This window comes from Diuraphis noxia, unplaced genomic scaffold (assembly GCF_037042655.1).
Source record: "Diuraphis noxia isolate RWA-SAM2 unplaced genomic scaffold, SU_Dnox_SAM2 contig0003, whole genome shotgun sequence".
Classification (NCBI taxonomy): Eukaryota; Metazoa; Arthropoda; class Insecta; order Hemiptera; family Aphididae; genus Diuraphis; species Diuraphis noxia.
In genome coordinates this window covers 81,359,130-81,384,138 of record NW_028301713.1, presented here as the reverse complement: position 1 = coordinate 81,384,138, position 25,009 = coordinate 81,359,130, and the positions used below count along the sequence as shown (strand labels likewise).

Below are 25,009 nucleotides of genomic sequence, written 5' to 3'. Positions count from 1 at the left end.
TTAATAATCAACCAAAAATATGCATACTTATTCATAATAGCGTTTGTTTCTTGGTTTTATAATTTCACAAGAATCTATTATAATATACATCCCCGTTGGATTTAATTATACTGAGGCGTCTTGTTTGTGAGGGGTTATTTTAATTTTAATTTTCATAGTTTTTGAACAGATATCATCGAGCTCACGAACGTGCTGAGATCATTAGAAGTCATCATGTTTTTATTTTTATTATTGTTTTGAAATTTTCTTCTGGCTTTTGTGCGCGTACAAAAGCGTAGCACAGGAATCGTCGTTTGTTGTTAAAAAAAATATATATGTTAACATTTTGAGTTGATCTGAATACAACGTGTTTAATCACGTCGAAATTAAAACCCGTCCCGTGAGGCTGTAATATTTTATAATTATAGTAAATATATTTTTTATCTCTGCAGCAAAAGGTGAGATCAATACCGAATATATCAGTATAAACATTGCCAACCCATTTTTTAAGTTCATGTTAGAATAATTTTTACAATTTTATGTGGAATTAACAACGAAGTGAATCTACAAAATCAAAAACAACGCGTTCATTAATAAATACATTTATTATACAGGGTGTCCCAAAGAGATCTGACATTCTGACAAATGAAATAACTTTTGTTCTAATCAATATTTTTTAAAAATTTCTTTTAAATATAATCCATAGACACTTGCGCTACATTTTTAGAATACATTTTTTATTTTTTAATACTGAAAATAAAAAACTTAAAAATTGATAAATTTTTTTTCGAAATATCCAATATAGCCAATTTGTAAATTTGATTTTCAGTAAAATTAATATGGTAAAAACACTTATTTAAGTCAAAAGGCTGATTTTTTAAATTTTTTTTAAATATCAATATTTTCGTTAGGTAAATTATAGTAATTTATAGTTTATACATCATATATTATTAAAATAAATACAATAAAAAAAATAATTAGATTTTAACATGCACTTATTTAAAAATGTTCATATAAAATATTTTTAAAAAACTTTATTATTATTTGAAATTACAAGGTTTCTAACATAAACTAGATCGTAATTTACTTAACGAAAATATTGATATTTAAAAAAATTTTAAAAAATCAGCCATTTGACTTAAGTAAGTGTTTTTACCATATACATTTTTCTAAAAATCAGATATACAAATTGGCCATATTGAATATTTCGAAAAATATTTTTATCAATTTTTAAGTTTTTTATTTTCAGTATTAAAAAATAAAAAATGTATTCTAAAAATGTAGCACAAGCGTCTATGAATAATATTTAAAAGACATTTTTTTTAAATATCGATTAGAACAAAAGTTATTTCATTTGTCAGAATGTCAGATCTCTGTGGGACACCCTGTATATAATAATGTATTGTATTTCATTCAGACAATACAATTACAAACAATTGTACTAAATTGCGTACTGTTATAATATATTTATTCTGTCTGTACAACCTATCTCAACGTGATTGGATTTAATAAAACGTATACCGTCTATGCCTTCAAACTATCAGGAAAATTATCCATTGGACGGTGCGAGTGTAGTTTTATCTAGTTTTAAGCTAGATAGTTGATACAAATTATTAAAGACGAAAAGTTTATTTCTATTGTAACAAAAACAAACACGGTAGATATCCATAATAGGACCATATTTGTTCAATGCGTGTACTCTGTTTCAATCACGACATACTGATATAGGCATTGGATAATAATTCTTGTTTAATATTATGCGATTAATCTTTATGTGTGATGTAATAGATTTTTTAAATAATTTATCGTTGAAACGCTAACATTTAAAAATCATAATAATTTCCTTAGTATTGTTATAATTATTTAGTTATTGAACTCTAATTAACATTTTGTTAAATAAAATTATAAATATTTATTTATGAAAATGTTTTACCCCGGCTCGAAGCTGTTTAACATTAGTACAAACTTGGTATTCATACCCTGCAAGTCTCAATAATCATATTGAATAATGTTGGTTGGAATTTAAAACCCGTGATCCGATTGAACCGGAATTTTTCATGTACAGATTTAATAATACCGTGTGTTGTCATAATATTCCATAGTGATACAAATATACAATGTGCCTACTTTTTATGCCGTCTTACATGTTATGAAGTAGTCACTATTGCGGTCTTCACTTTGCTTAGCTCAGAATTGTTCTTCGAATGAGACGTTTGCTTTCAAATTTATTTTTCATTAGTGATCATTCCTTAAAGTGAGGCGAGGTCTTAAATCAAATCACGAGAATTACGCTTAAAGAAAAACCACGATTCTCTGAAATGTCAGGATATTCATATTACAAGTGTAGTAAAACGTAAAGAACGTGCTTGCGCAATTTATACGTATTTAGGTACCTTCTTTTCGTTTATATATACTATATTGCGCACACGGTCTGAATTACTATCCTCTTATATGTTTACATGCATACGCATGCGAGTGCATTTATTTTGCTTGTGTTTGGTCAAGCTTAATTAGAATATTATTATTTCACCCATCACGTAGAATCGGAATAGATGTCTGGAAAATGTCAAGGTTCACTAACCCCATTATTTATTTATTTTTAATGTATTATTTTGTTATTTTTATAAAATAATTAAATGTTTGATAAAAATAAATTGTTTTTTGTATTTGCGTTTTTATTCGTAACCATATTGTTTTTAAAATCAATATACCTATAATATCCACGGACACGCTGAATGTTTAAAACATAATTTGTGGTTTATAATTTTGTTTTACAAAAGTGCTCTACTTGTGTGCCTAAATCGATACATCTATTAGAATTTGTATTACATGTTATTAAAAGTCTACAAAATACAAAACAATGGATTTTGAAATTACTGAAAGAGAACTCATTCCTGTTTGGGAAGAAAGGTAAGTAGTATAATCGGCATATTATACTTAATTGTGTCCGAACGTTTAAAACTTCAATCCGAAGGAAATTATACACTTGTATAGTATAACATACGAGTATATTCTGTAACCTGTATAAAACATGAATTATAAAGCGTTTACTATTTTATTCATAAATCATTACATGGTGTGGTATTGTTTGCGAATAACAAAGAATTAACATTCAGAATAATATTTCAGTCCAGAAGTGTATTACGATCCTGTGATACTCGAGTTTGAGTTAAATAAGATCAAAAATGAATTCGCTGAACTTAAATACCAACACTCAGAACTTGCAGAAGAAAATAAACTATTAACAACAAAACTATTAACAAAGGAGAAAGAAAAAACAGATTTACAAAATTTATATAAAGTAGTTATTATTTATATATAAATATGAATATAGATATATTTAAATATTCATTTGAATACTACTTCTGAGAGTACCTATAGCCATAAACACCGTTATTTAGGTACTGTTTTAGCTACTTATTAACTACAAAGATTCTGTATTGATACAGTAGGTACTTTAATAATATTTCTTACGTATAATTGAAATTTTAAATCATGGTGATGGTGGCTAAGTTTGAAATATAATTCAGATGACATTATGACTCACTATCGATCTAACGAATAGTTGTTCCATTCAAACAAGTAGCTAAACTAAATTACTAAGCTGATTAGGTACTCAATACTCTGCTTCTCATTAAAAACAATTTAAATAAACAAAAATTATAATACTGTAAAAAAATATTTTGATTTTAAAGAATGTATAGCATATAAACATTTTGTTTTTCAAAAACATAAAGATTGTCTCAGGTGTAGCTATTATTTAGTTATATATTAATATATATATATTTATATATTTAGGAAAATGCAATCAAACTTCCAGATTGTCAATCAAAAGTTTTGGAATTAAATAAAGCCATTAATAAGTTAAACGTGGATAAAAAAAATTTATTAACGGCCAATAGCATTTCGAAAGAAAAGCGCGAAGAATTAGAAAAAAAATATAAAGAAGCTACCGATAGAAATACTGCTTTAATGGTAATAATATAACATAGTTTCTTCATATAAAATTATATTCAAGATAAGTATATTATGTTAAATAAATGATTATAGAATATAAACAGACAGCTTGAAAAGAATAACGCGAAATGTAAATTAGAAAAAAACCGAGAACTGAAGGATAAACTTCAAACAAAGGATGAATATGATAAAATAAAAGCTAAGAATGATGAAATTCAAGTAATTTTGATATTTTAAAAAGTAGAAAAATTATGAAATGTGTATGATTTTAGGCTGAAAATAAATCGTTGAAAGCTCAAATAAGTACTCATGTGGAGGAAATACGATCCAAAGAAGTTTTAGTTACAGGATTAACAAGAAACAATAAAATTCTGGTGTCTAAAATTGAAAATGCAGTGGTAAGTCAGATAACTTGTTGTATCCCAATTTTAAAATATCAAAAACATTATTTATTATTTTATTATGTTTGAAATATATTAAGCACATCATATTTCACAAACTAACGTTTACAGATAAAATTGAAAGATTCTGAAAAGCAAGTTATACTTCTGGAGAAAAAAATAAAAGCTATGAATAAAGAATGTTCAGAATCAATAATTAGATACTCAAGTCTACTTCACGAAAATAACAATTTAAAATCAAAATTGGTGATTATTTTATTTAAAATTTTAATTATTAAATATGAATGGAAAATAATTAACTGCTGACATTTTTATCTAGAATGACGTTGATGAATTAGCAATAACAGTTGATGAATTGAAAGCCAATGAACGTGGATTATACAGACAAATGAACATCTTTAAACGTTTAATATTGAAAGAGCAATTAGAAAATAAGAAATTAATCGAAATTGCTGTAATTAAAGAAAAAAAAAAAATTTAATATTTAGTTTTAGAACTTACTTATATGGCATAAAATATATAATAATATATTGTATTTTAGCAACAATTAGAGAAACAGAAAACAAAGTATATTTACACAGGAGAGGATATAACAATAATAAAGCGCAAATTAGAAGAATGTATGAAACAGAATCTTGATTTGTCAAAAAAATTCAGTAACCTCGATTGTCCTTTCGTAAGATATTATCCAAACAAGTTATTAGAAAGTAGAATTTATTATTTTATTAATTCATAAGGAATGTCTAGGTATATCAAGGCAAATGTATTAACCATCACATCCATTATCTAATTTTTCATTTTCTTTTAGTATCCCAGTGAGTAAGAGAGATGGATAGAGGTGTCGGATGGTAAAAAAAAGATATTATACTCTGTGTGTTTGGTAGTTAATACTCAATTTAGAACGCGCTGTTAATTAGTTTAAAGTATTTAAAATGTAATTTTTTGCTACTAAATTATCATCTAATATCTAAAAGTACTTTAAATACGTATAACTTATTAACCATTAATTCAGGAATAGATTTCCCTACATGGATTAATTTTATATAATTTTGTAATAACTTGAAATTATGTCAAAAAAATATATATGTGCGACATGCTTTTCGTCTTTTGAAATCGTTAGTGTTTATTGCTGAAAAAATCAAAACGAAGTTCGCAGTAGGTTATATTTGGTTATATCTACGTAATGTAAGTTCATAATTTTTAAACAAATCTATTTTTTGTATTTAACTTAATTCAAATGTATAAATTCATATACGAGTGTTTTAATCTTGTTATTTATTAATATTTTTATTTTATGAAGTTCACAGATTTAATTTAAAAGTAGCACAAAGTAAATATATTGCGTTTATGGTTTGATAAAAATGAATATATGCACTATATTTTATTTTAAAATACTTACTTTATTTAAACTAACCTAACTGTTATTTTGACAACTTTTAGTTGACTTTAAAATTCATATCAATCATGTAAACGATATATATGTATTTACGAGACACCCATAGAACAAACATCTAAATTAATTAAATTTTTTAAAACTACACTTATTATTGTTTCAAAAGTATACTTTTACACATTTTTTGTGATGGTTTCGACTCATCATCGCATGGTACCAACTATATAGTGTTAGTATTAAAATATGTGTGATCGACATATTTGGTTCACTATTGAGTTTTTCAATTAGGAGGTCATTTTTATTCGAGTATCTTTCTCATAATATAAATATAACATAGGTAGGTACTTAAAATGAAAATTGAAATTTAAGTATCATTAATACAAATTTTACTTTACAGTATCAGTCAAAATATGGTAAAGTTGAAGACAATGAACCGGTTATAAAATGTGGTAAGTTTTATAAAGTAACTCTACCTGTCTATTTTATCAACAATATTTATTAACTGGATTCGTAAACAACAATTAAAAATATTTAGGGCTGTAGCCCATAAGTGCAAAATACGACCCAAACGCAACCCAAAAGCGCAAATTAATTTTATAAAAAAAGTGTATTTTATTAAAACCATAAAGTAAAAAACATATAATTAAAATCATACATTGATTAATATACTATGCTATTTGTGATTATAAAATGTGTATTTAAATATAAAAATATATAAATAATTATAAAAATTGTATTTAATTTAATAGCAACAACTAATAGATGATTTGTTTAAGATCAATAAAAAAAAATAAAAGCGCTCGAATATTGCTGTATTTGCATATCATTTATTTTTGGCTTATTATATTATGCATTGATAAATAATATGAAAATATATTTAATGACTTTACATATCGTAGTAGTATATGTATATTATTTAACTTATTGTATTTTTAAACTATAATTTTAAGTGTGTATGTTTTGATTTTAAATCGATGGCTTTTTGGGTAAGGATTCAAAATAATATTTTTACAGTTTAAAATCTATCTATTTAAATTTAAAATAAACTTAGAATTATTTCCAATGCTAAAAATATACGAAAACTTATTAGTATTATATTATGTGCGTAAGTTGTGTATGTAACTATTTACATATTAAGTATTTTGAATGGTTTAATAATAGGAACTTATATGCATATTCTATGATTGTTGTGAGTTGTAGCGTTTTAAATGTTGGATTGATTTATTTTATTTATTTATTTTATTTTTTTATTTCAGGTTCAATAAAAGAAAAACATTATTTGGGTAAAATCTTTGCTTTAGAACAAGTGATCAAATCGTATAAGTGTTATTCTTATATCATTATACAATATACATCATGAAATACAATTAAATATAATATGCTATTTGTTTTGTTTAATAGATTACATTTAAAATATGAAAGGCAAGAGAAAAAACAGCTTCAATATCGAGGTGTAGTGATTAAAAGCATGTATGATGCAAAAAAAGCAGAAACTAAAGAAAAAGCGACGAAGGCATTGCTCGAAGAACAAAAATATCAAATAATATATGATAAACTAGAGGTCTTGTCTAAAGAGTCAAAAATTCAAAAACTAGAGGTAAAAGGATTGACAAATCATAGAAACTGTTAATAGTCAGAACAAATTTCTTGATTGATTTTTTATTGTAATCGTCTGAGAATGATTATATTAGTTACATCAAATCATTGTGTACTATCATGTGTTTTTTTAAATAGATTCAAAAAGAAAATTGTGATAATCAATGTAAATTACTAAATAGACAATCAGCTTTGCTCTGTAGACAATTAAGAAGAGATTATAAGCAAATAGAATCCATGAAAAAAAGCACGTATTACTTTGTCATTTAAACTTTAATCTATACTTCTATAGCATAATATAAGTGATGTGTGGATTATTGTTTATTTTTTTTTATTTTCCAGACACATTGAGAGCAAATAACATACTTGAAGACGTGGAACAAAAAAAAGAAGAATTACGAAATAAAACTGAACAGTTGCAGAAATTCAAGAGAATTATGAAAAAGCAATTAGATAATAATATTAAATGCCAAAAGTTTCAACAATCAGAAACAGACAAAATGAGGTCTTCTATTGAAAAGGTAAAACCTTTTTCTCAAAATAACATAGAGCTATTAACAAGATTATTAACTCACTAACGATTTCCGTATTTACTATCATTTTAATATCATTAAATTTTATTGAAAATAACTTTTTACTAAAAAATTATCTAAACAATATTATTCAAATAATTAGCAAATTAGAGGTCATACTTTAGTTTCAGACAAAAATCCATAAAATGCAAGAAGAGTTGAATAATGCTCAACAAAAAAACGTTGAATTGACAAACGCATTAGTGGAATTGAAGACTCAAAATGAATTTAAGAACAAAATTCAATTAAAAAATATTAACGACGCAAAAAGTGAAATTGAAAAATTGTCAATTAAAAACAAGACATTAGAGTAATTTGTAAAATTTATATTACACGCATGTTTGATATTGCTAATGATAGGAAGATGATTTCATATTATATTTTAAAAGCTATAATCAAGTAACAATTATTTGAATATCTATTTTTAGATTTGAAAACCGATGTCTTTCGAAGTTGAAGGAACAAAATAAACTATTACAATCCAGATTAATGACTGAAGAACGAAATTTAGCCCACCTTCAAAAGAAATTTGATAAACTGTACAACGAAAAAGAACATAAAATTAATTCAAAGAGGATATCTAATTATTTAAAAAAAATATAGGTTACAATTACCTACATTATAATTTGTAATGTCCAATGTGTGTTACAGATATATTGTAGTTTCAATGAAAATGCAAAGGCAATTGTCCATTTTTTCTTCAAGCAATACTTTCAATGGCCGGGTATATATTAAAAATAATTGAAGACCTTGGGGCAATAACCAGACATGTCCTTTTTTTATTTTTATTGAGAAAACAAAAAAAAAATTTAGAATTTAGGCAATTTAAACCTAACAAATCTACCATTTTTTTTTTTAAATTCTAAATGTTTTTTTTTGTTTTTTGAATAAAAAAAAAAAAGGACATGTCTGGTTATTGCCCTAAGGTCTTCAATTAAAGTTTTAAGAGTGACGATTATTTAATAAATAATACTCATACTAGAGCTAGTGGTAATGAGTTATTGATACCGGTATTTCAGTATTAAGGCTTATTACCGGTATGGAACGGTATGCCGGTTATTCGATATTTAAATATTTAATACAAAACCAAATTTATTAAGAAAAAAAAGAAAACATAATTAAATATCATTATCGCTTATTAATTTATTACGCTGTGTCACTATATTACAATAATTAAATAATTAAATAATTATTATTATTAAGCACTATAATTAAGGCTGACGGTATTTTTATTACATCAAAACACCGGTATACACTGGATTTAAATAAGTATATCGGTATATAACTGCTTGGATATTAAGGATTTTGAATGGTTTTAATGATATTATGCATATTCTATGATTGTTGTCACGTTTTAAATGTTGGATTAATTATTTATTTCAGGTTCAATAAAAGAAAGGTAGGTATGCTGAAAGGGAAATTAAATAATTTTTAATATATACCAGGTCATTGAAATTTTAAATTATTGCTTGAATAAAAAATAAGCGATTGACTTTGCATTTTAATTGGAAATATTATCTATCTGCGGTATATTATATATACATTGGACATTACAAATTATAATATAGGTAATTGAAACCTATTTTTTAAGTACTTACATATCCTCATTGAATTTATCTTTCGTTCTTTTCCGTTGTGTACATTTGTTTGTATAATCCACGTTCATTGGCTTTCAATTCTTCAACTGTTATTGCTAATTCATCAGCATCATTATAGGTGAAAATGTCTGCAGTTAATTATTTTCCGTACGTATTTAATAATTAAAATGTTAAATGTAAAATAATAACCAATTTTGATTTAAAATTTTTGTTTTCGTGAAATAGACTTGAGCATCTAAGTGTTGATCATGAACATTCTTTATTCATTGCTGACGACACCACATTATCACAAGAAAAAAAAGGGTAAAGAACTGATTGGCATCGTTATTGGCGAAATCGTTGATTTTAAATGGTACGGTAGTATAATAAAAATTTTAAATATAGATATGTATGTATATGTATATACCTACCGGAAAGATGACGCATTTTATTTTTTCACCGTATAAAAGTCTGAGCACACCTGGAGTCTAAAACAAATAAATAATCTTATCCTGAAATAATTGTCCTCATCTAAGAATGGCCACAGTGAAAACAAACTGCACATTTAGCTGTATAACACTTGGCACGTATAGTATGCGAAAATAGATTAAATTTTTTCTCGTTGTCGCTTTTTGTGTAATAAACACTAAAACTTATGAAAATGTCTCAGACTCTTGTTGTTGCTTGACGCTATATTACTGTTTTTTTTTTCAGACGTAATATTATTTTACGTTTTTCGAGTTATCTTGGCAATATCATGTAAAACCAACAGTTTTGTTTTACGTACATTCTCGTGTTAAAATATTACATACCATCTATGTTGAATATAACGATACAATGCATCTTATAGCCCATAGATGCTTCGTATTTGAGTTTGTGCAGAACTCAGTAATATTGACTGTAGAAATTCGTTGACTTTTTATTTCTTATAAAATGTATAAACCATTTTTTTTTTTGTACCTATAGCATGTCCTAAGAGACAACTGACTAGTTATCTTAGCTTGTTTAATTGGTCACTTTATTTTGAATAAATAACGAACAGGTAGCTACAGGTTCATTTTAATATAATTTATTGCAACAAAGTATTATTATAGAAGACAATATTATAATTTCCATTTTAAACCACTACAATATCTGATACTTCAATAGTATACGTCTTATATGTCTATTACATATACACTAATATAATATACGAGTATATATATATTATTTCGCATATTACACAATTATTACATAATTTTAAATAAATTACTTTAACATTAATTGGTCTTAGTATATAATATTATAGAGTTATATAAACACATAGTTTTACATACACATGTTGGATGTTGCGGTATTGAGTATATGGACTTAAGCGTACCCACGATATAAGAATATTTTATGCTTGGACGCGTTTTCCACATTCATCATAAAATTAATATTATTTTTTTTTCATGTATACAACTAATTTTTTGAATATTAATTTTATTTTTCAATTTTTTCTGACAGATTTCGGAATTATTGACAGAACCATTGAAGAAACTTATAAAATATTCTTATATTTTACAATTTACACGCGATATGCGTGTTACAAGTTACCTACAAGTTGCATTATGATCTGTATGTGAATAAACTGCATGAAGTATTATCTTTGGACATTTAATAATATGTTGCACTTACGTGAGTATTTTAATAATATGTATCCATATGTTATTTTGTAATTATATGTGAGTATATCAATACATTTGCGTTATTACTATATTATATAAAACTACTAGATATAGGTGACTTCTCTATTATAATATAGCCTGCAACGTATTACAATAAAGTTTAACGCCATAATATACTGTGTGCGGTTTGTTGTCATCTGTTATCACACATTACAGCCCTCCATATCGTACTACAGTCATGATTTATTCCAGATATTTAAATTAAAAATTCTTAACAGCCTAGAAATCCGGTAATCTCATTCGGCACAATGTAAATATTACCCATACGACTCATTGATAAGAATCAGTCGGCCATCTAGTTGTCTTATTATAACATATCTTTAATATTTTTTATATTATAATATATCATACAGGTGATTGCAGTGTAAAATATAATAACATTATGGTTTGGAATTTAACATTGTTTGCAGGATTAAATTTCTACCTCGAACGAATGAAATGAATATATTTTATTTTTTTGTTACCTAATGTTACTAATATACTATTGTAATACATTTAAAAAATCGTTTTCGTTGGTGCAAAAACATATTATTATTATTATTATTACATAAATTTATTAAATACAATCACTCGGAATAACGCCACAGGAGATTCAGGATTTCAATAAGTAAAATTTAATAATCATCAATTGAATAATGTGAATTATTATAAATAAAAATGAAATCAATCATCACAGCGGTAATGGTGACAATTTATTATATTTTAGTATAATCCTTTTATTATTACGTTGTTTATTGTAATCTTTAAAACTTTCACGCAATAACGAATGACGACGACGACGACGACGACCGTATCGCGGTGGTCCTACTGCAATAAATTAATGATTTTTCGGGTTGAACGCGATGTTCATTTTCTGTATTCATATTATAATCACAACATTATAATCGAAAAAGAAACGTGTGCCATATAATAGTATCATTAAAATGATTAACCCCGTTCGCGTCTTCACTCATCTCAGCGTGCAGCTTACAACTATTTCGATATAAGCCAATATTGTATTATAGTGTTATCAATATACCTATAGTGTATTGATTATTATGGTAACTAAGGGGTACATAATATAAAATCACTTTAACCGTATTTATATTAAATTTGTGTTGTATGATTAGTGTGACGTTTTTCGCGTGAATATACCTAATAATAATATGTATAATGTAAAATAAATATTTGGTGCTATGTCGACGTGATAACGAGTACCATATTGTATTTGAGTGTTTCGTAAAACGTAAAATGTCACCGGTGAATTATTAACGCACCAAATGGTGAACGCATTATACCACCTTTGCCTTAGAACGTCTGAGGATCTTCGTATCTTCGGAAGGAGAGTGTGACACGTTGAGACTTCTTGTACTTGCATTGAATATTGTTTTGTTGGAGTTTATTGGTTTTCACGTAAATATGCGTGACGTGATTTATTCTGACGTTATGACTATGTTGGCGGAGTTGTTTGGGAGAAAGGAAGATTGACGGGATTAGGTTAAGTATGCTGCGTGATCAATTTATGACACGAAATGAGTGGGGGGGGGGGGGGGGTAATCAAACACATGTCATGTGATCGCCGAAAGTAAGGGACGACAAAGAATATAATTCTTCAGCCAAGGACACACACTAAATATACGTCTACATAAGTAAAAATAAAAATGATAATAATAATATCGAAATAATTATAAAAATGACAACAATAAGATATAATAATAATAATAATAATAATAATTTAGTTATGACAATGCGAGTGTGGGGTCATTGAAATTACATCAACTCTGTGTACGCAGCAGACCGAGCGATGACGAACTCGTATTTAGGTGATCGTATAGTATAGGTATGCTTAAGTATGTGTATGGTGTATGTGTGTTTGTACATTTTCCATGTTAAGTGCGTACGCTGATCTCCTGTCTCTTCTTGCACCGTTGCCTGGCCAAATAGCACAGAGCTATCGTTATCAGTATGACGATGGCTATGCTCATGCCAATGCTGATCCATATGACTTCTTCATTGAAACCACCGGACGCGTGACCTGTGAAAAACACGTCAAACATATCTTAATAATATTATCTGGGTAAGTTACTTATAGCACGAAGTACAGAATTCGAATGACAGTGTCTCTCACTGCTGTTTTTAAACAAAAAATTAGGCCTTTATCAAATATCGGCTGATTATACCAGCAATCCAATAATACACCTACCCTAACTCTAAGACACCATATTTGGGATTTATTTTTTTGACTCTCCCAAATGTATATAATCCTATTAGTATTATTAACATTTAACAGATTTTTTTTTATTCGAGCCTGCGTATACTAAAAATTGGTTAAATTGTCTAACAGAAAGTAATAAAAGGTATAGTGACTTGTTTAAATAATTCGGTGAAATAAAGATTTAATGACGAAAACAAACGAGATAAGAGTTGTATATAATTTAAGATCATTATGTATTTATGTGGCTATAAAAGCTTGTTTTTTTTTCAATCGAAAACAGCGCTGTTTTATCATGAATTTTTAAGGAGATGATTTTTTATTGTTGATAATATTGTATGATATACCTAGGTGTAAGTAGTTTCTGAGTTATTAAAAGTCAAATCCCTACATAACATACTTTAAGGATTATGGTCCAAGATAATAAGTTTAGAAGGTATGATATGATTAAAGAATTAGAGTTAATATTAATGTAAATTTCTTAAGATTATTTTTTTTTATTGGAATAAAAGGCTTCAACATCCCATGTCATTAGCCTAAAAGTAATTATTATGCTAGTATCAAGAGTAGAGTTTTAAAATTTGATCAAATATTTAATTTGTGAGAAAAAAAAATTTTAATTAAAAAACAATATATATTGTTAAATAGGTAAGTTCTTGGAGTCAGGAAATTTAAAATCTAAAAGGTATGTTTATTAATTTATTGAATGAAACAAGAAACCATTTTTTATGATTAACAGATATAAGGATTGAAAATTCAAAACAAGGTTCCACGTAAGTTTAGTTAATTCTATGGCAAAAAAAAATCTAAAAACTATACAATCACTTTTTTTTTTATAGTTATTTATGTTCAAATTTGTATGAAACTAAATATTAAATATTCAAGAATAAAAATTTTAGTTACATTGTGGTAATTTAAAAATATTATTCATGAGTATTTGAAATTTCCAGAGTATACCTACTTTATATTCTAACTGTAATAGTTAATGTCGTTAATGACTTATATAAATACTTTATACATTATAATATATTTTATATACTATGAATGACCGAGTGAGTCGGATACATGATGAATCAGATTTGATTAATTTGGAATTTATTTTATGGATAGGTGCCTATTTTTTTTTTTGAAATAATAACAATAAAATTAACATGGGATAAAATATCCTAGATTGACAAAAAGTTTTCGCTCAGAATCGTTTTTCGTATATAATGATATTATATCAAAGAATTCAAATTAAATACCATCCATTACCATAGGCGCCATTTGGGGGGGGGGGTGCCGGGTGTACCTTGGCACCCCTATTTTTTTCTGTCTCTAATTGGCCTGGTTTAAAATTTAACATTGCACCTATAGGCAATGGCCTATGCTGCCTAAAAATTAAAATATATTATTTGTTATGAATACTTTAATACATAATATATAATATTGTATTATAAAATATAAATATATATTAAATTATTATTTTGTATGGAGGTAAACTAGGTAAAGCATATTATTATTTGTAGATGTGTATTATTGGTATGCATGATGATGGATATGCTTTTTTCGTTGGTAGGTATATTAAAAAATAGTTTATAGCTACGAATCGGTGTCTTACAAGCAAAAAATATAGTTGGTATGTATTCATTATTATAAAGAAAAAGTGGCCCGATGAAAAAAAAAATTGGCCTGCTAAAATTTTGGCACCCCTATGAAAAAACTCAAATGGCGCCACTGTCCATTACAGTAATCCACTTGTAACAGTTGTAACTTATTGTTTAGCAGAGAGACATCCACTTACTTGCTTTTTTTCAATCGAGATATTATAGTATTAAAACTAACAACAAAATTATCAATTATCTATTTCAAACATATTTTTTAAGCGTGCACACTATCTACATTCTACGTTTCTACGTATACTTTTATCGACCACTTACGCAAGATACAAGTATATCATGAGTTTTTATAACGATTGTGTTAAACTATGGAACATGATGTACCTACCTATTATTTGTGTTTTTCCCTAATTAGTAATAGTATCACCAACATTGTAAAATGTAAAAAAAAAAAAAAAAATAAGCGACCTGTGGAAAACTTTTTTATAGGCTAATTTTTTATAATAATTGCTGTAGAATGGTAATTAAAAAATGTAAAACAACGACGCGCCGTGTACTTAACGGACACGATAATATATTAGTAAATATTATATATTTACCGTCGCTAGATCCACCCGAATTGTGTACGCCGACACCTTTGCCGGCCACTCTTCCTCCGACCGGCATTATCGATTTCCAGAGGATGACCGCTGGCGCGTAACTTTTGAAAATCCCTACTGCGACCTTCCCCAGCCACCGCTGCCAGCGCCGAATGATTAATCCGTTATCTGAGGAATCAATAACAACAATAACTATGATAATAACAATTATAAAACTTAAAGTTAATAACATTTAAAAATAAAAACCGATAGATTGCACATTGTAACGGTGTATAATTAATTGTTTTATATTATATAGTACATAGGCAATGTATATATTATATTCCGAGCACCGTCGATTCATTTTCCATCAACGGAAATCTGTCTGTGCTAATATAATATAAATCGCACTCGAAGTATCAATATAGGAGTGATTAGGGTTCGGAAGTTATAGGAGCGTAAAACGGCAAAATGTGCATGCAAATATGCAAGAAAAAATTATAAAATATTCATGAAAAAATGTGAAATATGCAACAAAAAAAATGTATTTATTTATTAAAAGTGTGTTACTTATTTATACACGAAAAAAAATTCTAAAAACATATATTTAAAAAATTTTATTACTTAAAACTCTTATGTACAAAAAAAAAATAAGGCGCGTTACCAGTTGGCGTTTGAGATTTTATTGAACTGAAAAAATAGTTAAATAAATATATTTTCATTATTTTTGAAATACGAAATAAATATAACATGTTGAATAATTTCACGTTATTAGCGTTGTGTTATGTAACATTATTTAAAGTAAATTGGTTAAGAATTAAAAAAAAATTAATTTTTGTAGAAAATATTAAATATGCATACAAATATGCGAAAATCAATGAAAATCGATGAAGTATGTACTTTTTTCTAAAATTATCGAAACATGCAAAATATGCATTTTTAATTTTCAATTTTTAAACTCAACATTGTATAGCTCAGATTTCTAGCTTGATCTGCTATAATTCGACAGCATACAGAACAATTTGCAACTCCTATAACTTACGAACCCTAGTAATGATATAATATATTGTATTATGTATAATATTAGTATTGAACGTCCCTGATCTGATCTTTTTCCAACTTTACTATAAGTTATATAGTCATATTATATTCAATTTATTTTTTAGCACAAGGTCATAGGATTTTTGTACAGTAATATTAAATTGAGTTTCGACTTATATCCTAGGTATAAAATATTTAAACTTGGCTTTGAGAATGTGTCAGTATTACAATAATATGTATTTATTAAATAATAAATTGTGTTATATTTTTCAGATTATAACACTCTATTTTAGCTTCTACCTATTCTAATTTTAGGATGTGACCTTTTTCAGTGATGAGGTCTTATAAAATATATTACCATCCTGTTATATTATATACTATACATGTATACATAATATAAGTATAAAGTTAATTAAGTAAGTATTTAGTTGTTTTTGTAGTGATTGGATCCAAGGATTCAAATCAAAAGGTAAATTCAACATGAAACAGACTATACAATCATAATATAATACATCACATATTTAATCATAAACCTATGTTTAAGAATTCATTTTTAATTAAATAAAAGACAACTATCAATATAACACGATTCGCAGAATAGCAATCTTAGGTATTATTGGGTTCGTGATTTTGAATTTTTCAAATTTTATCAATTTTGAATATTGTTTAATCAGTAAGCATATTAGATTGACATAAAAAGCACGTGAATTGGTGGATGGGGTACACGTCTTATGGTATGATTATCATCTGTTTTTAAAAATAATTTTTTATATGTTTTTCCTTTTCGAGTGTGATGGTGCACTATCTATGCGATGTCACGTGAAATATATCCGTCACTGGTGATTTGTATGTACAACCGACCAGAGAGCGCTTTTCACATTGTTATTCAGTATATTTTTTTTATCCACCCATTATTATTACATCTGAGAGTATTGATGTATTAATTAATTTATAATACAATATTTTTAAAAATTGTTTGCCATTTCACTGTAGGTGCTTTTATTAGGTATACTTAATCACTAGTTACAATTTGCAATAACTGCCCCAGTGGAAATTCCTCGGATGCTTGAATAATACATTTATTAAAGGCAATAAAGTTTTATGCGTATAATTTTTATAATTTCTTCGTCAAGGTTTTTCAGCTAAAAAATGTTTTGAGTCATTTAAAAATATATTATTAATACCCATCAACGACAGCAAATCCCGGAAAAAAAAACCAACAAAAATAAAACCAAATTTTTTATATGATCTTAACATATTCCCCCAATTTCAACTATAAATCTTGACAAATTAAATGATTAACTTGTTAGACTTGTCTGATTACATATTATATTACTGAGTTACTTTTAATTTTTGAAAAAATAGTAAATCTACTGCGGGGAATTTATAAAACTAAAATCTAATTAATAATAATTTAAACCATTTTTTATATACATTGATCATAACTTATATCCTATCACATCATTTACTTATGCTCATTTGTATTTTCTCATAAAAAATATGTATCATTTATTTTATTTTTTATATAATAATATTATAGGTAGCATATTAAAACTTATACTATTAAGGCATATTATGTAATATTAATTATTAAATATTATAGATATGTATATTTTTTCTAAAACATGATTTATAAGAATAAATGATAAATGATTATAATACATTATAATAATTATTACTATAATATTATAAAACCTATAGCAGCTATATAAATCGGAGAAATAAATAAATATTTTTGTAATAAATAGGACAAAAAAATAATAATATATAATTGTATTATATTTAAATGTAGGTAGGCGTAATAAATTTATATAATTTATGATATTGATAGCAGAAAATAGATTATATTGTACATTGATTAAGTATACTTTTATTGGATCCTTAAATATCGATTTAGGTAATTTTTATCATTATAATGTTTTACACCGGTTTACCTGTAAATATTTTTAATACACTACCGATCGCTGATTGTATTGACAGTTAAATTGTGGACATTTTGTGTTTCAACGAAAACTGAAACTAAGTATATTTCAATATCTAATACTCATACAAACAGGCCTATAAGTCCTATAAGATCTATTGATATATATTATTTAAAAATACATCCGTATGGTTATACATCTTTTATTTAAATAATTGTTCTAACAAGGGACTCTATAATGCACATATATTTATCCACATATTATATAACTATACAAACTACTGGTCACGATGTATAATTAATTCATTAAGGCTTAAACTGAGCTAATGGATTTCCGGGAAGGTGGTTTTTTGACATTTACGTGAAACCATATTAAAGGCTTTTGCCGTGTGGAGAATTTCAATTAATATCAATATTATATTATCATACAAAAAATACCAGAAAATGAAAAAATAACGAATATCCAATACAGATTAAATGAAATGAAAAAAAAAATATATTCTTATCAGCTATCTAAACCAACAATTGTTCGAATAAATAAAAAAATATGATTATTCAAATGAATTCATTTATTTACATTATTTTTGAATATGTACTTATACGTGTACACTATATATTGCTCTTTGTATTTTTTTTCAGAAGTTGAATGTATTTTGTATTTTCAGTAGGAACCCAAGCTTGACTTATTTTATATCATGTATTTTGCCCATCTCTGAATAGTTGAATTATTTCGTCCCTGAGACGAATTTTTTACGTACTTATTATACGCACATAATACTCGACTATTGAATAGGTTCATCTCATCGTAAACCATTCTAAAGAAGTTCTATATACAATGTACTCTGCGTAGTTTCAGTTCAGAGCGATACCGAAAATCGCATCTAACATTATATACTTACTAGAAACTCAATAAATCGCGTCAATCTACACGCATCCCGAGTGACCCCGTTCCAAGTATAGTATAATATAATGGAAGATATAGGAATATCAGAATTTGATAAATTCACGGACTGCGGTGATTATATATTTTACTAACCAGAACGACGGCACCGAGAAAATGCCAAAAACACTAAATCACGTCTTATATTCCCAAAATGATTTATTTAGATTGAACGACCACTATTAAATTCACGCAGATAGTCAATGGTCAATATCATATAATGTACACATCAAGTAAACAGTATCACGTTCGTTCGTTCGGTCGACGTCATAATATCGAGTGGCTATACAAATATTGAATGTTCTGTAAATCTTGAACGTCTCAATATAATATCCTGCCGGCCCGCATATAGCTGGGTGTCGGTAACGTATTATAGATTATCCGCGGTACCAATAGAATCTATGCAGAGGACCACGAAAATAATTACCTACTTATAGTTTTAATGAACTATGTTATACTATACGATTTAGGTATGATAATATGTACCAAAGTTTGAGACAATTGTGTACAATACGGTTTTTAACTATGACTATAATAGTGTCGTGTTCAGATTTTGAAAAGAGTTGGGGATAGGTATATGTACTTCTTATTATCCTCAGATCGCGTAATTATATTGAATTAAATTGTTAATAATACGTGTCATTGCTTTTGTCATAATACAGGGTGATTTACGAGGCGTAAAACACTCATTATTTATAAAACCTATTTACTTTTTTCAAAATTTTAGATACACGCTGTTCTAAAATTAAATAAATTTTTAATATTACCACTGTCAACTTTTAATTTTTAAATGGCAACCTATATTAAAAATATCATAAATTAATAAAGGCTATTTTTTAAAATAAATGTTCACGTTTAAATTTTCATTTTTCGTCAATCCGCTGACGAGATATAGTCTCCCGAAGTTGGATGGTTTTGGGGTGATATATTGTATACAGAATGATCCATTTAAATGGGAACACTAATTATCTCGAAAAGTATTAAGTTCTTTTGAATTTTTTTACCTAAACTTTTTAGTTTATGTTTTCGTTAAATCGTATAATATTTTAATGTTTTTCACCCTTATATTTATTGGTGAAATCACCATAAACTTTTGATTTTTAAATGGCAAACTAAAATATCATGAATTAATAAAACCATTTTTTTTTTTCATAAATGTACGTGTTAATATTTTTATTTTTCACTTATTGATTTGTGAGATAAAACTTCTCAAAGTATTGGTGGTTTTTACTATTTTTTTCCAATAATTTTAAAGACCGGGAGCTAGTGATAAATTCAATATCGCTGAATCCAAGGTAACAAAATAAATAAAAATGTATTAATTAATTTACTCTTGTACTTTGAACCCTAATCATTTATTAAGTTTTGGGCTAATTGGGTAATTTAATTATATGTTACTATTTGAAAATCAAAAGTTGATAGTGGTTTCACCAATAAATATAAGGTTGAAAAAAACTAAAATATTATACGATTTAAAAAAAAACATAAACCTAAAAGTTAATACTTTTCGAGATAATTAGTGTACCCACTTAAATGGATCATGCTGTATATTATGAAAAAAATAGCCAAAATAAGGATAATTTGATACTCTCGTCTCCTCGTGACCGAGTCTCTGAAACTAACCATTGATCTTCACGGTATGACATATTAGGTAAGACCTATATATGAAATTACATTATATTAAAAAGTTATAAATTGTAGTATATTTGTGAAATACCTACATTTCAAAAGGTTATAACTTGTAATACAGTAAAGTTGAAATGCGTTGGCCCGATGAAACGAACCGCATAATAGTCTGTCGGTCTGACGGGTAGGGGACAAAGGCACCCATATTATACATAATATAGCACAATATCATATTATACCTTGGTAGGTATAATATGATATTGTACCAGTTGGTACTGGTATTTCGAATTTTTCGTTTCACTCGACAAGCAATAACCCACCGAAGTTTCTGCAGGTGACTGCTGTAAATGTTTCACACACGCGTGGAACCGCCTGATCCTTTTATTCTTTTGTTTGCGGATGGAATTTTTTTTTTCGTATCTCTCGACGACTCGTCGATCGTAAAAATAGCATGGGACACAGTGTGCGTGTTATTTACTGTATACTTCTGAATACCATACGATATGGATATATGAGCATACCTATGCATGATAAATAATGTGTTGAGTTCATAAAAACGACGGAATCGATATAATACAATTGTAGAACACCCACAGAAAATACTGTTTCAGAATGAATAGGAAAATAATATATAAATTATGGCTGGGACGGACGTCCGGATAGACAACGTTTTGCAGAAGGATTTACCCGCAAAACACGTAGACGATAAATGCATATACCTATATTATACGGAAGTAGCCACGTATCCAATTGAATTCGTTTCCTGAGGCGCATTGTGAAATGTAAATACTATATAAATAGCCGAATACCTATAGATATTACGCAGGTACCTACATTATTATAATTTATCGCATAATTTTTCATCAAGCTGGCGGAGAAAATTATTTTCATCGTCTCGTGTTGAATACTACGTTTTATGGCCAATGGCGTAGAAGTAGAAGACGCTACATCGGGCCATGGTTCGGACCGTTTTTAATATTATGCTGTTTGCCTGGAATGCGATATTTGTGAAAAATATTTTATATCGGCGCGTGATACCATGCACGTATTATAGTCTCAATACGTAACGCCTAACCTCCGGCCGGAACTGCTTTTGCACTTAAATGTTTGTCTACCTTATAGTTTAATCTCTTCGTCAACGCTGCTGTTGATGTAATCCAGCCGTGTAATACACCGCCTGTAGCCTTTATGTGTCCTATATTGGGATGGTCGTAGGGAATCTCGCAATTTAAACTAGATAAAAAAAACTGATGGGTAATGTCTCCATGATATTACAAACCGCATCAGATCAACTAGGATTTTATACAGTGTCAGTTACAAATATATACGCATCGAGTTGTGATTAATAAATAGTTTAAATCTCTATAGAACGTCGTGTGCCGATTTCTGTAAGACGTGAATTTAATACCTATTTTCGAGGCTCGTGAGATATTTTGGAATTATTGTCCAAGCAAATAGTTTTTTATTTTTAAAAAAAGAAAATCATTCAATATACTCGACAAAAATTGTGAGTGGTGTAAAAACAGTGTATTTTTTCTATATAAGACCGATTTTACTATTTTATATGTACCTATATATTATATACAAATACATGTATTACTGAAGGGTTCGTTAATATGATGCAGACAACCTGAAATAAATGAAAAATGTAACTTATGGTAAACGACGGGATTCACATATACATTTATACATTAGTATTATAGATGGTATAGGGATATAAGGTTGGTAGTATTGATTTCTCAGTCCCGTTATTTATCGCTTTCCGCAGTTTATTTTTTGTCACTGTTTAAGTTTTTGTTCGTCACTCACACAAACTATACCCTTGTGGGTTGTCCATCGTCCACTTTTATAGTTGACCATTAAAAATCACACCGGAAATGTTTCTGTAGGTTCTCTGCCTTAAATTCTTCTTGGTCCGCCGGTTATCGATGTCTAACATAAATATTGTATTTTCATTGAGATTTTCTTTCTTTCCGCTTTTTCGTCAACCCAACAAAAGGCATCCTATATTCCTATCTTAAGAATTCTCACCGCATACATATGTATTCGTCTAGAAACCAGCCAACATCCTATCTATATTATACTTGTTTCGACCACTTTGAGGTAAAAAATTCACATGACAGGCTTATTATAAATATAATATATAAGATCTAATAAACTAATAATTAACTGTAATTTTACCGTAATAACAAAAACAAATTAATATTTTTCTACAGATATTAATAATGGTTTCAAATCCAGCAAGATTATTTTATTAAATATTATTTTTATTGTTAAGAGATGATCTGTTAAATTTTTTTCCATGGAGAAATTTTTAATATTTGTAAAAATTAACAGATTGTGATATGGTTGACCATTTTTAAAAGTGAATGATCATTGTATCTTTTCTGATATTTATGACGTAATTTAAGTAAAGTATTCAACTGTGGCATGACCGAAAGTATCAGAATAGTGTGTGTGTTTGTTGTAATTAAGGACATCTTGTTTAACAATACCGATCTAACTACGGTTATGATACAACATCTCTAACTTTGTAAAACTTATAATTTAATTATTGTTTGTCGAAAATATATAGTGTGACATGTATACGAACATTGTAACTTACTACTCGAACAACTTAATTATTAAGTTCATAAGCGCATCTAATACGTACACTTTCCATTTTATGTTTACTTCGATCATCATCATACAACAATTTGTTTTACGACAGTTTAAATTTAATTTATTAGGATATTATATTAAATTCTTAGAACGACAAAACCACATCATACAATAAAATAACAACTTTATAATTATGAACGATGAAGATGTATATTTTCTCAAAATATATACACTAATCGCAAAAAATTGAATTGTGTACTTGTCCTATAAAAATATTATCATGATGATTTTATAACTATATAAAATATGAGATATGGAATCATAAATAACTCAGTATGTAGACATGTAACTATATAAATACCTATATTAGCAGTTTGATTCACATAAGGTGATAATATTTTCTCTGTAGATCACCAATTATGTGTTAATTAAGGCTCTGATATAAAATGCATAGAAAGTAAACCAATTTAGAACATATTTATGTAATTTTGTGTTAAGAGTTATGTGCAAATGTTATAGTTTTGATAACTGCAAAAAAAAAAACCTGTTACTTTGAACTTATTTTACAAAATTCTGTAATTTGTTATAGGTAAATATATACAAAAGAAATGATACATTTTTATGAATAGTTTAAATGCTCAAAAGCAATTAAACATTTTAATTCACATTATTTGTGTACAACACAGTGAAACTCCAATTCGGTAAGCGTTTCATGACATATTGTTTATTAATTCAGTATACGTTTTTAGAAATCATATTCAGAGTGATTTCCAGGAATTTCCACTATGAATATTCAATGCATAACACCCAATATAGCCTATGGCCGTCGCCGTTTATATATAGTTTCATAGGGTCAGTGAATAAAAACCAAAAAATAATCGTAGTTAGTCATAAATTGAACATTCAGTTCATGGATCATGGGCGTAGTGAAAAACAAAGGAAACCATAAAAGATTTTTAATTAGCACCTATAATAGATTTCATCAGAAATTTGATGTCTGCACTAATAATAATAAACCATAGTTCTATGTCGAGTTAAAATATTCTACCAAGGAAAAATGCTTAAACAGCGCGTACGAGGATTGTTTTGACTTTATCTATAAAATAATTAAAACAAAATTGAAAAATGATGAAAGAAAAATACCACAAATTGAATTTCTATCAATAGTTTGTAAATTATAGAGTACTTGTTAGTTTTTCTATAAGTTATAGTAAACTAAGTGTTCATAGAATAAGATAAAACACAAAACAAATAATTGCTATCCAAACTTTGAGTTTAAGTACAAAATGTATAAAGTTTATATTGTTTTTTTGTTTTAAAACATTTATT

At 27.2% G+C, this 25,009-nt stretch overlaps 2 protein-coding genes across 3 annotated transcripts in view; one reads left to right on the top strand and one right to left on the bottom strand.

Moving 5' to 3' along the window:
* The first annotated feature begins 2,839 nt into the window (after positions 1–2,839).
* LOC149057861 (uncharacterized) lies at positions 2,840–8,700 on the top strand. The gene is made up of 15 exons (XM_089224005.1): positions 2,840–2,889; positions 3,109–3,280; positions 3,778–3,954; positions 4,030–4,155; positions 4,209–4,334; positions 4,449–4,583; positions 4,657–4,791; positions 4,879–5,013; positions 6,128–6,179; positions 6,987–7,047; positions 7,132–7,327; positions 7,465–7,573; positions 7,669–7,847; positions 8,024–8,208; positions 8,327–8,700. Exons 1-15 carry the CDS (start codon positions 2,840–2,842, stop codon positions 8,499–8,501), a joined length of 2,013 nt encoding a protein of 670 aa, XP_089080131.1. The 3' UTR covers positions 8,502–8,700.
* A 1,822-nt stretch (positions 8,701–10,522) lies between these two features.
* The window catches only part of LOC107169906 (uncharacterized), a 67,586-nt gene continuing 53,099 nt past the window's right edge, over positions 10,523–25,009 (bottom strand). For both annotated transcript variants that reach the window (XM_089224004.1, XM_089224003.1), the window contains 2 exons: positions 15,573–15,740; positions 10,523–13,198 (listed from right to left, as the gene is read on the bottom strand). In XM_089224004.1, the coding sequence (XP_089080130.1) occupies positions 13,053–13,198; positions 15,573–15,639 (213 nt within the window). In that variant the 5' untranslated portion in view covers positions 15,640–15,740 and the 3' untranslated portion in view covers positions 10,523–13,052. The remainder of the gene's footprint in view (positions 13,199–15,572; positions 15,741–25,009) is intronic.